The sequence below is a fragment of the Oncorhynchus keta genome, chromosome 37 (genome assembly GCF_023373465.1).
Source record: "Oncorhynchus keta strain PuntledgeMale-10-30-2019 chromosome 37, Oket_V2, whole genome shotgun sequence".
NCBI classification, from domain to species: domain Eukaryota; kingdom Metazoa; phylum Chordata; class Actinopteri; order Salmoniformes; family Salmonidae; genus Oncorhynchus; species Oncorhynchus keta.
The window spans coordinates 9,640,088-9,655,087 of NC_068457.1; the positions used below are offsets into that span (position 1 = coordinate 9,640,088).

At 43.6% G+C, this 15,000-nt stretch overlaps 1 protein-coding gene across 5 annotated transcripts in view; it reads left to right on the forward strand.

Moving 5' to 3' along the window:
- The window catches only part of LOC118369976 (zinc finger E-box-binding homeobox 2), a 78,364-nt gene that overhangs the window by 54,336 nt on the left and 9,028 nt on the right, over positions 1-15,000 (forward strand). For 3 of the 5 annotated variants that reach the window (XM_052499082.1, XM_052499085.1, XM_052499083.1), the window contains exons 3-6: positions 4,235-4,490; positions 8,991-9,059; positions 11,465-11,671; positions 12,742-12,956. In XM_052499082.1, coding sequence (XP_052355042.1) covers positions 4,235-4,490; positions 8,991-9,059; positions 11,465-11,671; positions 12,742-12,956 — 747 coding nt within the window. The remainder of the gene's footprint in view (positions 1-4,234; positions 4,491-8,990; positions 9,060-11,464; positions 11,672-12,741; positions 12,957-15,000) is intronic. The other 2 variants (XM_052499084.1, XM_052499086.1) reach the window with 1 other exon arrangement.

A 15,000-nucleotide genomic window follows, 5' to 3' on the forward strand; every position in this document is an offset into this window, starting at 1 on the left:
CATTGGTGCGGCTGGCTTCCGGGTTGGATGCGTTGGTTAGGTTGTGTTTCGGAGGACGCATGACTTTCAACCTTCGTCTCTCCCGAGCCCGTACTGGAGTTGTAGCGATGAGACAAGATAGTAACTACTAACATTTGGATATCACGAAATTGGGGAGAAAAGGGGGTAAAAAAAAAAAATGTAAGAAAGAGAGAAAAAAACCTTCCAATGGGGTAGCCACAAGGCTATGACCTCATTTCTACCTTAATGCCTCTTTACCTCCCCTGTTCCCCGTTCTCCCCCCCCCCCCTTCCCCCTCTGCCCTCCGAGCCATTCAGGTGATCAGCATGTTTCTCATTCATGAGACAGGGCAGTTATCCTCCAATAGGGTGAATGTCCTTGCTCATTACCGACGCCGATAGCCACAGGAAACACAGCATTACCTGGAGCTATATGCCTCAGCGGTCAGTTAGCCAGGCGCTCAGTGTGAGTCTACCTACCACCTTTCCCCATCACAATCTAACGGGAAGCTGGCTGGAAACGGGAAAGTCTATGCCCCCAAAATATAGGGTACTGTGATGGACATAGAGACACACCGAGTGGAATAGATCTTCTGGCGCCTTCCTGTGTCATATGTTCCATGAGACAGAAGTGGTTATTTGGATATTTTTTCTGGATCGTTCGTTATGGATCGAGTGCAGATCCAGCACCTCCCAGCTCGGGAGCCCGTTGAGGGGGATTTGTGGAAGAGTGTATGAAAAGGGGAAGAGTAGGCACACAGATGCACGTTTGCAGCACATTCACCCAAGGTATTTTTATTTGAGTCTGTGCTTTGGGTATGTTCAGATGGTCAGTGTATGCCTCAAGGGTTGTGCGGTTGATGTCTGAGTGTATGACACGCAGATTTCGTGGTGGGAGAGTTAGGGTTTGTTTAACAGCTCGACAGTAAAACACAATCACATTTTTGTTCTTAACATGCTGTTTTTTTCTCTCACTTTGGTAGAATCTTTTAGTTTTAGATGACTTGATGTGACCTTTTTTTTTAAAATTTTTATAAGGGTACAGAGAAACAGTCACAGTCGAAATATCGATGGTCAATATCGATGATCTTTATTTGTTTTAAGAAAGTTGATGAGATTTGAATCAGACTCCTTTTTTGTTGTTGTTTAGCCACAGACGTTGAAAGGATGACTCGCTCTCTCATCCTTCCACACACACAAAAAAAACGGTCATTGTGGAAGGTTATCGACATCGTAATCAATGCACTTTTGAAACGGCCCTCTTGCACTGGTATGCCTGACAGCCTAATACCAGAGTTCTGAAAGAGTTACGCCAGACACGTATAAGCCTGATATTAAGCAAGACTCAAAAAAGTGAGCAATTACAAGTGTCATTTTAATTATCTGTAAAAGTCGTTCCCTTTATTTACCTCCAATCAGGAGAAAGAAGAGAGCTGGTGAAATCAGCTGGTAACAGGTAGCATCAGTCAAAATGCCAGCTGTAATTGCCTTTGTTGCGGGTGGCACTTAAACTAAAGCAGGAGAAAAATAGAAAGTGTCATCTGAAAGAAAACGTAGCCCTAGAAAGTAAACATGATGATTTCTTTGTCTATCTCGTCTAGAAACACAAAAGATTGATTAGTGGCGAGGTATAGAACAAAATAATGGCAGAGTGTAGGCTAACATTAGTAGGTTTCCAAATGACTTTGTTTCAGAGTACAATGCCCGACGTCAGGCTGGTGCTTACATTATACTGAGGCGTCTGTCAGAGATGTCACCTCGACAAAGCAGGCTTTCTGAAGTCAATGCTACTTGCTTCTTTGATTGACACGTTGCACCCGGTCATTTCTGTCTCCTCCAGGCTCTTTGACGATGCTCTGTCTGATAGCCAATGTTCTAGCTTGGATCACATCCCCTCTCCTACTCCCTACCTCTCCCCTCAAACACGTCAACCTGCATGGAAGCACAGATCCCCAACCTGGCGTTAGAAGCTATTCATGGTTTGGTTTGGACAACTGTAGATGTCTAGAGGTTTTCAGGGGGTGGGGTGATCTTCACATCCCCTCTATGATCCGAGGTCCATTGTCTCCAGGTCCGTTGCTCCATATTGAAGACGTCACATTGTAGCGCCTCTCTTCATGCGTTAACCTATACGCTACACATGGACCTGTAGCACACTGAAAAATGCCCTATGAGAGGTTTGGGGTGTAAAGAAAGGCCTTTTAAAACCTGTCCATCCTTAGATAATGTCATTCACTCCTCCTGGGTATTCGTCGGTATTCAGGCTGTGTCCAGAGATCAGGTCTTCAGGGGGCGGAGTAATAGCTTCCCAGGCCTCCTGCTTCTTTGTTACCCCCTGCCGCCCGCCTGCTAGGCCACCCTTAGAAACCTGCCTGGGAGAAAGGGGAGTAGGGAGTCCACAGCACGTTGTGTTGCTAAGAAGGGGGTTAGGTGTGTGTGTGTGGGGGGTCGGGGTAAGTTGGGAAGGGACCAAAGGGGAAATACAATAATAATACTAACATATTATCAATTGTGGGCCAAGGTATATCGGGGACCACACAGCAGGAGTTTGAATGTCTCACTTTCTTTTTGGCTTTTCTTTGGCTTTCTCTTTTTTTTCATGTCTGAGGGCATTACCCAGTCTGAACTTGCCTAAACCCTTGTGGTCACACCTCTTGAAAAGGTTTTGTTTCCCCCGTCAATTGGTATTCTAACCAGGTCAGCTGATTCTGCTGGCCCTGTCTACGCAGTCGTTTTCCTTGTAATTTGCGCCCGTTGTTCGGAAGGCAAGTGCAGACCCGCTGATTATGCAAAGATCATGTATGAACGTACTGTGTACGCTCAGCGTAATCTTATTCCTCTCCGTGCTATATAACAAGTCAATATCTGATTTATTTTCCCTTCTCCGTTTTGGAATTTTAGAAGGTTTTAGAGTTGTATTTAGTAGTCATTTATAGCTACAGTACAGCAATTAAAACGGACCGTAAACATTTTTGCACTCTGCTTTTTCCTCGCCTACCCCTAGCCACATTTGAAATTGGTTCCCATGATGTCATACTCTGACCCCCCACCCCCCCACCCTCCCCATCTGCGGTTGTTTTGAGTCTGTTTCTCCAGAGTAGTGTTTTAGGAACTAGCAGTGAGGTGTGGGATGCGGTGGTCCTGTTTCTCTCGCTGAGGTAACGTCCTGTGTTTATTCCTCTAATAAGTCTTTTGCCTTCCTTCGTAGGACAGACAATTTATGGGCCTTGTGCGTAGACTGGAGAGGCTAGAGAGACGGCCCTTTGCGAGGGCAGACTAATTCACAAACAGCCACCTTCAATTGAGTTCACGGCCCTTATTTACAGGCTGCCTATTTTAAGAGAGCCTGCCATGTGTCTGGGACCAAGTGTTGTGGAATCAAGCGGGCCGCTACTTGTGTGAGTTATTTTAATGCGGGGCTCGACTGCGCAAGTGTTTCTCTCCGCAAACCATGACTCATTGAAAACACTCCCTGAAAAAGACAAGAGGAGAGGGCATGGAGGGAAAGGGGCGGGACTCAGGTCCTGTTTCGATGAAGCTAGGGGTATTTTATACTGTATGTATTGTTTCATGTATCATTGTCAAGATCTGACTTGACAGTTGATTTCTGTCAAGTTCTGAGGGAAAAACACAAGTACAGTTGGTGCGTCACTTACGCAGGAGCAGTGAATGTGATGAAATGACGAGGGGTTAAGCCATTTCCATCCAGGGTGGTATGGCTATTTGACATTTGTAAATATGAGAAGTGCAGAGTATGTCAGCCACGTTGGGTATGCTTCAGATCTGTGAGCCCCAACTGAAAGGTGTAGCTAGGTTGGCATCTCAGGCAGTCTACTGCGGGAGAAAATGTGTGGCTATTTTGGAGTGTCTACGTAGCAGCTGACTGACTCCACACACCATGATGGTTAAAGTTACAGATTCCAGTCTGTCGCGGTGGGTGTTGTTGTAATTGGGATGTACCCCCCCGCCGGAAAAGGCCCACGTTCCAAACAGGAATGTGTCTAAACCTGTAATCAAATCAAATCAAAGTTTATAGGTCACAGTTTAGCAGATGTTATAACAGGTGCAGCGAAACGATTGTGTTACTAGCTCCTAACAGTGCAGTGCAACCATGACTTCATCTGAGGACATAATCCTCAATGACCTTTTTCCCATTTCAGGGTCAGTACAATGAACACCAAACATGAATTCCTCTGCAGTGACCCATCTCATTTTGTTTTGTGTTCTCCCTCATTGCAGCGTTGAATTACGAGAATGTGATGGATACTGGTTCAGAGACAGAGGATGAGGACAAGCTGTTGGTATCGGAGGAGGACGGCCTACTGAACGGGGTGGGCAGCCCTGCCAGCCTGAACAACCACGACGTTGGATCCCCGAGGGTGGGCCACGCCCTGATGACAAAGGAGGATGAGGACGATGACATGAGGGACAGCGGAGTAGACCATGTCTGGCATGACAACGACATGCTGCACACCTCAGTCGACGGTACTGGTGAGTGTCACACACACACACACACACACACACACACACACACACACACACACACACACACACACACACACACACACACACACACACACAAAAGCGTGCGGATCACAGCCAAAATGTTTTTCCGATTTATTTTGTTTTCCATGAGATGAGAGGTTAGCCACCCCCCCTTCACCATCACCACCTCCGCAGTAACAGGGGCAGCGATGGACCGCGCTTGCCAGTCATAAGAAGTGTATGAGATCAAACCACATTTTGACATGCAGTGGGTTGACAGGGGCAAGCAGAGTCAGGGGACATTACTGTAACTTGACGATACATAGGAAACGTATGTCGGTGCCACGTAAGATTGTCGGAGATTTCTACACCCCACATGACTGAAACGCACTCGGCTCGTCCCAACGCTAAATCTCCAACCATGTCTATATTCTCATCTTTATCCTCACTTAGATAAACCAGAGTTATATCAGACGGTATTAACAGATAGCTTTTCAATCGTGAAAAAAATGAAGAGCATCTTAGAATCGCCCTCTTTCGATTGTCTATATTATCGCAATTTGATCAGACTTTCAGTATGTGATTGATATAGCTTCATCTGCTAATAATCTAGTTTAGATGATTTCGGGCAGGTGATGCGTACAACTTTGTTGGCGCCTTCCATTTAGTTTCATTCGGAGCATCGCTGAGAGCAGAGAGCCTAGTCATGGATGCTTGAAAGATAAATACTTTTAATTAGGGCTAGGGGATAATCATTAAAGGAAGCCAGACTGCTGCAAAAGTCATTAACAATCTTAAATGAATTTTTTTATTTTTTATGATAGCCATTTGCATGTATAATAAGAGTCAATGATTCTCGCAGCGGTGTGACAGAAACAGAGTGTAGCGCGAACTCTCATGTAATACCGTCCCGTTTAAATGAGCCGGTGTGTTGCCTATTCATTTCAACTAATGAACTGGGCTCTGTAGAGTGCTGGAAAGGGGGGAAATATTTCATCCCCTGAAATGTCATTGCGCTGACAAAAAGGATCCTCTATCGAAAAAAGGAGGAAGTTCACCTTGTGGTTGCTGATTATCGACATGTCTTATTTTTGCTCTGTTGACAGACATTTCTATTTCTGCCCCGTTAGTAACAGTTCATATGGGGTTTGATTCTTTCAAAACAGAAATGTTCAAATAAATCAAGATCAAAAATAAACAAGTAGTCAAAGCGTACAGTAATTGTTTATTTGATAAAAGCCCGTGGTGCCTTAATGTCTGTAATTCAACTATGTTGCAATTCCCAGATAATCTGCCTCTCATGTGATAAAACGTCGTCGGCCATATTTCTGAGACCTTGTGTGGTTCATTAGTGCAGATGATGGGAGTCTTCTCTTTCCCAAGCTTGTGGGCATTATGTTTGACTGTCCTTTTTCCTCTCTCACGGTGCCTTACTGTCTACAATGATACCTCAGCACATAACTTTCCCCGGAGATAAGCTGTGCTTTTCTCCCCTGCCTTTTCCACGTCAGCTTTAGTACTCTGTCCGGAGGAGGCAGGTTTTGAACGGAAAAGCACGGCAAAATCTTCTTAGCTGTGCCTTTCCGGTGCCCGGCACAATCAGAGTTTTGTGTTCTAGAATGGTCCTTGGCATTCTTTCATCCCACAATGGGGCGGTGGACACAGTGGGCTGGAATACATGACATCACTTATCACTCTAAAAGAAATCACCTGCATTCTCCCCTGTCTGCCCTTGTCTCTTTCTTCTCCCGGCCCGGCTCTGTTCAAGGACGTTCAGAGAACTAACAGAAAGGAGTAGGAGGACCTTTGTTTTTACTGCTGTTCCACTGGTAACTGGCCATAAAAAATAGGAATGTTTTCCAAACAAACAGCATCAATGGCGTTAAGTAAATAGGTGGACTTATGGCAGGGGGAAGGTATTCTGGACCCCTCCTCGGTCGCAGTCAGAAACTTAAACATCGTCCTTCAGTGAGGCGCGGGCCTTCGCTCACACTCCCCCCTCTCCTTGCATGATTTATCAGGCAGAGACAGACCAGACTGGCTCTCGACTCACATTACACTTTCAACTATAAAAACGGGCCTCTCTCTCCAATGGATGTGTAGCTGTCAGAAGCAATAGGAATGGCCCAAAAAGGATCTGTGCAAAGGGCCATAGAAGTGAGGTAGGTGTAAGTGGTCTTAGCCTACCTCCTGCTGGAACTTCCCTCACTCTCATTCCTTGACCTCACACAGATAATAGGGACTGTTCAAGGTAGAGAGGGAACGAAAAGCAAAATCCCCACTTGTGCTCCTTTTGAGTCATATCAACAACAAAAAAATATGCAGTGAAATTGGATTTACTAAAGGCTGCGAAAAACCAAAATGGCTGCATCCATGCAAACTCTCCCACTTTCCAGGGAAAAAGAAACGCGAGGGCAAGAGGAAAAGGGAGCTCGATTAACATTCAGTAAATTATAAATGACAAAAAAAGTAACTATTCATATATGCTGGTCTCTTAAACGGCAGAATTATATTTGTGGCTGTGGTGGAGGATTTTTTTGATTGCTCACAATACTCCAGTGTATCTTCAACAATATTGTTAAAGGGCCATTTCCTTAGAGTGCAGCCTGGTTTGATGTCATTACTGAGAAGACAACGGCACTCCAAACCCCCTCATATGCAAATGAAAATGGCTGGCAAGTTTCTCCGCCACACAGTCAAGCTTCATGTCAAGGGAAAGTTGAGTACTTTTCATTCAATAGAGTCCATTTTTTTTCTCTGAAGCTATTGGCTGTTAAAAAATATAGATATATTTTTGGTGCAGAAGGAAACCATCTCACTTCAAGTGAAAGAAACAGAACAAACCCTCGCTTAATGAACCAAACCATTAAACAACAGATTTTTCGCTCTACACCAAAATATACAGTATGTATATATATAAATGTATTTTTTTTTAATTCTGCATTTGATTCGTGATTGCTAATTCACTTTTTATTCTGAAGATTTTACACAGCTTGTCAGCTACTTTTCAAACTCATTTCCAAAATGTTTTTCTGTCAAGTCCAAGATACAAGAGACAGTAAAGAAGAGAAATCCTCTTTTCCCTTAATCCATTGATTTGTTTGTTTACCCCTCCATGGCAACACAGTATCCTTGAGACCATAGAAATCACATGGCTGAAACAAGGAGAAACAGAGAGACAGGAGCCATTTTATTACCAGCCACTATCTTCTCGGAAGTACCTTGATTTAATTTTCAAACACAGGACGGAAGAAAGGAGTCACAGAGGACTCCTTAAGTTAATTGTCCGTGGACTTGAACACCAACAATGTCCTCTTGTTCGCCGCCACCTATACGGCAAGAGAATTTACCAACCAATGTCCAAAGTTGTTCCCTCCCTTGTTTATGAGCCTGTCTGTCAATCGGGGGTCCTTTATTTATGGCTGTCTTACCTGTGCCAGGACAAAAATGCAAGTCTGCCTTTGGTGTTCCTAAGACTATGCATTACGCTGATTGGTAATAGAGCCTAAGCCCACAGCCCACGTTTTTTTTCTGCGAAACCCCCCCTGTATAGTTTGTCCTTTTTTCTGTGAACCCCCCTGTATAGTTTGTCCTTTTTCTGTGAAAACCTCCCTGTATAGTTTGTCCTTTTTTCTGTGAAACCCCCTGTATAGTTTGTCCTTTTTCTGTGAACCCCCTGTATAGTTTGTCCTTTTTTCTGTGAAAACCTCCCTGTATAGTTTGTCCTTTTTTCTGTGAAACCCCCCCTGTATAGTTTGTCCTTTTTTCTGTGAAACCCCCCCTGTATAGTTTGTCCTTTTTTCTGTGAAAACCCCTCTGTATAGTTTGTCCTTTTTTTCTGTGAAAACCCCCCTGTATAGTTTGTCCTTTTTTCTGTGAAAACCCCCCTGTATAGTTTGTCCTTTTTTCTGTGAAAACCCCCTGTATAGTTTGTCCTTTTTTCTGTGAAAACCCCCCTGTATAGTTTGTCCTTTTTTCTGTGAAAACCCCCCTGTATAGTTTGTCCTTTTTTCTGTGAAAACCCCCCTGTATAGTTTGTCCTTTTTTCTGTGAAAACCCCCCTGTATAGTTTGTCCTTTTTTCTGCCGCGTGTAGATTGTTAGTAGTGTCACAGTGAGGGAATAACAACTGCAAGGCCTTTTGTGCCGGTTACTCCTGTCTGACTGTTCAGGTGGATGGGGCTGGCTTCTTGAATTCTTCTTTCTTTCTGGCAACTCTCGCTACCCCCGGAATGACAGAGCAGCTTTCTTTCCCACTTCTTGTTGTTGTTTTTAAGGTAAATAAGGCTCTGTCTGTTTCTGATGATAGCATTCATTTAGAATGCCACACAAAGCCTCGGCACAGTGCAACACAGCAAGCCCTTTATATCTCCGTACCTTCCTCTGAAGGCTTCATTGTGAGGCTTGGGTTTGCTTGGTACTCTACAGCACTGAACATTGAACTGGACTTCTCTTCTCCTCCTCTTCCCTTCTTCCTCCCCTCCTCCCTCCCCACTTTTCTCCACAGATGAAATTAAAGATGATTATGACACTATGGGGCCTGACGCCACTCTTCAGACGGTTGGAAACGGTACAGGTGAGTTGATTTTAATCCATTGTGAGGTGATTTGATGTACAGATGTAGGATCTTAATTTGATCAGCCTGTTGCAGAAGAACTTTTCTGCAATGAAGGAAATATAAAATTTGTAGGGCCGGTTTCCCAGACACAGATTAAGCATAGTCCTGGACCAAAATGTATTGTAATCCATTCATTATAATCCACATAATAATTCATATTTATTTTTATTTTATTTATTATTTTCCTGCTGTAGCAAACTGTCTCAAATGAAGATCCTATATCTGTATTGTGTTGAAAGACGAGGCCGAGACCAACCACCCTTCCAATCCTTGTGTGGGTGGCTGTGTGTCTCTGTGTCCGTGTAGAGCATTAGTGTCCCTGCATGGTCCTTTCTACACAAAACTGTGGAACCAAATCCTACCTGCCATTTTTAATTAAGTAAACAAAGCTGATTTCCACCCACAAGTCTCTTGGGCATTAAGTTTTCCCTCCGTGATATCATCCCGACCGCTGCTGACAACCGGCCTCGGCACCGTTTGAGTAAATACTCACCACATAACGGGCATCCCTCCTTAGGAATCTTCTATTCTTCTTTTGATTTCTTTATATATTTTTTGATTTTGTGTGTGTGAGCACGTGTTCCTGCACATGCATTCCTGCACACGCGTTCCTGTGTATGTGTGGCAACTTTTTTTTTTGGTGTGGAAATTTAGACACCGCAAATGTTTCCATTCAGGACATTGAGGTCGTGGAAACAATGTCGTGGCACTGCATTGGAAGACCAAAACCCACCACTGGATTACATGTGATTTCATTTAAGAAATGAAAATTGTAAGCACTCTTTTATCCAGGTGATTTCCTCTATTACAGAGAAGAAAGTAGCCCCTCGGTTTTTTAGAGGGGAAATTTCAATGGAGACACTACGAGGTTGAGCTTGTAGGTTGTTGGCAATACAGCGACTTCCTAAATTGCATTTCATTAGGAATCTTCTATTCTTCACTTCATTAGAAGATAGAAGATTCCTAGTCTATGTTTGATCTTTTGAATGTATTTCTAATCCTTAAGATACACATTTTGTTTAACGGTGAGATGTGAATCCAACGTAGAGAGTTCAAGCATCCTCCCAGTTTTGTCTCTAAATGTACATTAGATGATTCTCAAATTGTTCCCACAAAGTCCTAATGAGAATGCAGGAAATCGAGCTGCCTAGTTCGTAGTTGTTTCATACGATTTCATAAAAGATCCTTTGGCACCAGTGACATTTTCATGCCACTTTTGACAACCGAATCCACTACCTTGACCTTTCACAAATTGGGCCCGTAAAATAATCACTGCCAAACAAATCACAATATAAAAAATGTACCTTGGCTTGGAAATGTCCAATTAAACAAGTAACCATCTAAATCCAGTCAAATAAAGCAGTTTGTGTGACGTCCTGTGATATTTAGCACGACAATGTCTTATGTGACGAGTGTTATAACAGTGATATGATAGGGGGGGGGGTGCAATAGAATGTAGACTCGCCTCAGATTGTTGCAATGCTGTATAGCACAGCTTTGAATGAACGTGAACCTTTGAGGTTCTATCATCTTCTGTTGAATAACGAAGGTTGCAGATTCTTGATTAGCTTTGTTTGCTACTGGAGCCACAGCTATCTCTGCTCCGCAGCTTTGGGATTCCCCAACGAGAAGAGGGGACTGGAGAATATGAGAAAAGACGTCATGTGTGACTTCAGCAATTCCAGAAAGGCGGCTTTAAAAAGTGTTTTCTTGACTATGGTTAAAGCTTTTTTTGTGCAACATTGTGGTTTGTCCTCAGTAATCTGTTCCGCAGCCAATCAACTAACCAGAGCCCTTTATTGACCCCTTGTGTGGAAGTCAATACACAGGGGATTTGTTTGTACTGTTGCTACACAATGTGTAAATAAAATGTTAATCGAGAGGCTTAAACGCTGAGGCGTAATGAAATAAATGGATGTCTTTCGATAATCTTAAAGATTCAACATAGTAAAATACAAGTGATTCTCATTGTCAAGAATGATACGGAACATTACAAGTATTTTGACCAGTTTAAATTGTGTTCCCCACATTTATTGTGTCACTGGTAATATGCTTCAAGTGAATACAATCCGTTTATCTTAAATACTTTCCCCCATGATTTAAGGTGGTACTTCAACTCATATTTCTTGTTTTAGAGGCTGTTGTGTGACAAGATAAAACAGTAATTCAGATGTATTCTTAATGTCTGTTGTGGCGTTTCTTCATCACAGTTAGACCCGACATGTTCCCTGTTTTGCTGAAACACACATTTCTTTTGGGGAGTGAAGAATCCGTTTAAAAAAACAACAACATCTCTCTCTGTCTCGCTCTCTTTCTTTCTCTCTCTCTCCCTCCTCCTTCTCTCGTTCTCTTCTTCTTTCCAGTTAAGAATGTTGTTGATTGCACTTCCGAGTTTGAGGAGTTCTTCGCCAAGCGTAGCAAGCTCCAGGAGGAGAGCCACGTGGTCAGCATCGCTGAGTACCTGCAGCGGGGCGACACTGCCATCATTTACCCAGAAGCACCCGAGGGAGAGGAGCTGTCCCGTATGGGCACTCCCGAAGCGTCTGAAACAAACGGCCAGGAGGAAAATGGTACGAATCCATAGACAGGGGCTGTTTTTTTTTTTTTTTTTATCACAATTGATAAGATTACACGGGCAGGGGTGAGCTGGGGCCATATGTTTGAAGCATTTTAGAGTAGGAGTGCTGATCTAGGATCGGGTATTGCCTTTTAGATCACAATGAATACGATTACATGGACAGGGGGGAGCTGATCCTGGATCAGCACTCTTCCTTTGAGACTCTTGCTACATACGTTCCCCAGAAGAGAACAGAGCAGCAGTGGTGTGGCTGGACTCTTCTTGGTCTCTGTGGCACAGTGACATGGGCAGCTGTTGGTCTCACAGATTCTTCACTGGATGCCTCAGTGTTTACCTTCGGTCCTCCAGTCTTTAAGCAGCAGCAGCTGCCAGAGGTCTGAAATAAGATAGTACACCTCCCAGACCCCGGGGGAACAGGGATTGAATTAGAATGGATTTATGATCTGTACTTCAGAAATTATGAAAGTGTGTGTGTGTGTGTGGGGGGGGGGGGGTATTAAATAAGCCACTTAAAAGCAATTAGGCGAGGGGACTATGGTTTAAGGGGAGCAAGGAAGGGGGAGGGGGAGGGTGGGTAAGGTAGTGTTCTTAAAAACCAGGTCACGGTGCTTTAATTCCGACTGACATTTGTCAAATATCAGTGTAAGATCAGATATCATGTTCAGTTTGTGTCTTAAATCAAAAGTCAAAGAAAAAACACAATTACTTAACTAAGATAAATGTATGTTATGCAACACATTCGGAAGTGTATCGGTCAATTAAAAGCTCATTCAATTTAGTACGCGTGAATTTTCACGTGTCTTAGTATGTGATATAAAAAAAGGAGGGGCTGTGTGTGTGTGTGTGTGTGTGTGTGTGTGTGTGTGTGTGTGTGTGTGTGTGTGTCGGGGCATGGATGCCAGCCTGAGACGATGGCACTCTGTAGAGCAGATTGCAGTGATACCTCCCATACCATTCCGGGCAGTACGCCCATTAGCTGCCATTGATTTGCTGACCTTTTGGACCGCTTTCTCTCCCCAACCCCCCCGTCCCCCCGTCCCCGTCCCCGTCCCCCCTACCCAGACCTGCCACCTGGAACTCCAGATGCTTTCGCCCAACTGTTGACCTGCCCCTACTGCGACCGGGGTTACAAGCGCTTGACATCGCTCAAGGAGCACATCAAGTACCGCCACGAGAAGAACGAGGAGAACTTCGCCTGCCCCCTGTGTAACTACACGTTTGCTTACCGCACTCAGCTTGAGCGACATATGGCCACGCACAAGCCCGGCAGAGATCAGGTGAGGATCATATGCCCTCGTTTTTTTTTTTTTTTTTTTTTTTTTTTTGGTTGCTGTTTTCAATCACTTCCAGGATCATATGCCCCTATCACTTCATTTCTAATGTGCTATGATCCCTTGGAGGAAATGATATCATTTTGATTGGCAGTCGTTATTAATTTTTCATGACATTTTGAAGATGCAGATCTTTTAATGGTAATAACTTTAATTGAGGCCCTAAATGGTTTTTTGATGGCCCCGTCTGATATGATTTTGCGGTCTTATGTTCACGATCGAATGATTATGTTAATTTCCAATTTAGACATTTTATCTGCTCCTTAATTTCACTTCAACTCGTAGATTTTATGTTCTTTAAAATCAAGCATTTCCTTTATGCAGTACTATGTCATACATTCCACCATTTCCTTACATTGCGTAAACAGAATCAACATGTACACTTATTATTGAGTCTCACTCACTCTCAATGTGTTTTTTTTTAAATATAAACTAACCTGGGAATTTGTTGGCAATTTCCATGCATCAAATCCAACTCCCTGTGTGGAAAAAAAACACCTTCTATTCATAGATGTTACATTTGCTTGCCAACCATGTTTAAAAATAAGTGAATCTGAACAAAACCGGCAGTGACAATTTAAGTCCTCTTGGGGTACAAAAGAAAGAAGAAAGAAAGATCAAAATGTGTTGTGAAGTTAGTGAATCATTGTGTCATTGCTTACAGGCAAGTCCCAATCCCATGTCCCGTGAGAGCTGTCTCTACCTAGGAAAAGATGCCATAAACACCACACAAAATTCGAAAATAACCTATAACTCTCCTTATCCAATTAACCAATCAAGAGAAAATATGTCATCAATACGAGCCAATAATATTTGAATACCCAGCCCATGCGCCCCGACAACAACATCCAACATCCCATCCCATCCCTAACCTTCCCTGAGTCATCTAGGATAGCAAGTCCCCCTCTCCCCAAAAACACATTTGCTGGTGTTGGTGCCATTGACAATTAGGGTTAGAGAATGATTGTATCTTATTGGCACAACTAAAGTTTACTGCGGTCCTCAGAGGGAAGCAGGGGGAGCCAAAGCAGCTGTTGCCGTTTGTTTATGCAACTCAGCAACATACGAGCGGTGGGGTCCCTGACTGGCGCTTGGCGGCCCCACCGACAGACAGACCCACTCCTGCTCGATCTTTGAAGGTTGCTGCCATTTGAACAATCCTCCCTGTGTCCTCCCTTACGCCATCTGTCTCCCCAGGAATGTGGGTAGAGTCAGCACACCCCAGCAGTTGTCAGGCTGGATCAGGATGCTGGCTGCTTCTTCCTGCTACGCCTGCCTGCGTTAGCGAGTGCTGCTGAGAAATCTTTTGTATTGCCTAAGCATTTAACGTGTTCACCTCCCACTCAGAATTAATTGTGCACGCCTGCTGTGCCCCCCGTTTACACGTGCGCTGTTATTGTTGTTGTTATTACTATTATATTTGGATTTTTAAACAGGCAGAGGCCTCCCCCTGTTTGAATTGCAAATTTGAGGGGCCGCAACTGATGTTTACCTTTGAACAGAGAATCAAGGCCTAGGCCCATCCTATCCAGCATAGTCTAAGATTATTAAAGAGACGTTTGAGGATTCAAATGATTAGTGGAAATCTGTTCCAATTAAGACATTTCAACATTTATGGAAATGTGCTGTTTCTTCATGTAAAATGACTGTTGTACGTAGGTATGTGAAATACAGGGAAGGACTTCTTGTGAAATAGTCAGAATATCTCTTGAGTGATTACCCCCAAATGAATAAAGGTAGATCAGATTGCTTGTCTCTAATGAGGGGGAAACTATATATATATATTTTTTTAAAGAGCCCCTTTCATTTATTTTATTTTATTGGCTGCCAAATTCTAAAGGCATGCTTCCTGGGCTCGAGAGCCAGGAAATGAAAAGGTATGTGATTCCCTCTGTTATCAGCGCCACTCTTGTACTCTCTTGTTGGAGTTGGAGGTAGAAAGAGGCAAGATGGGCTGTGTTGCAACGCGAGACATTTGGCTTGTCGGTCA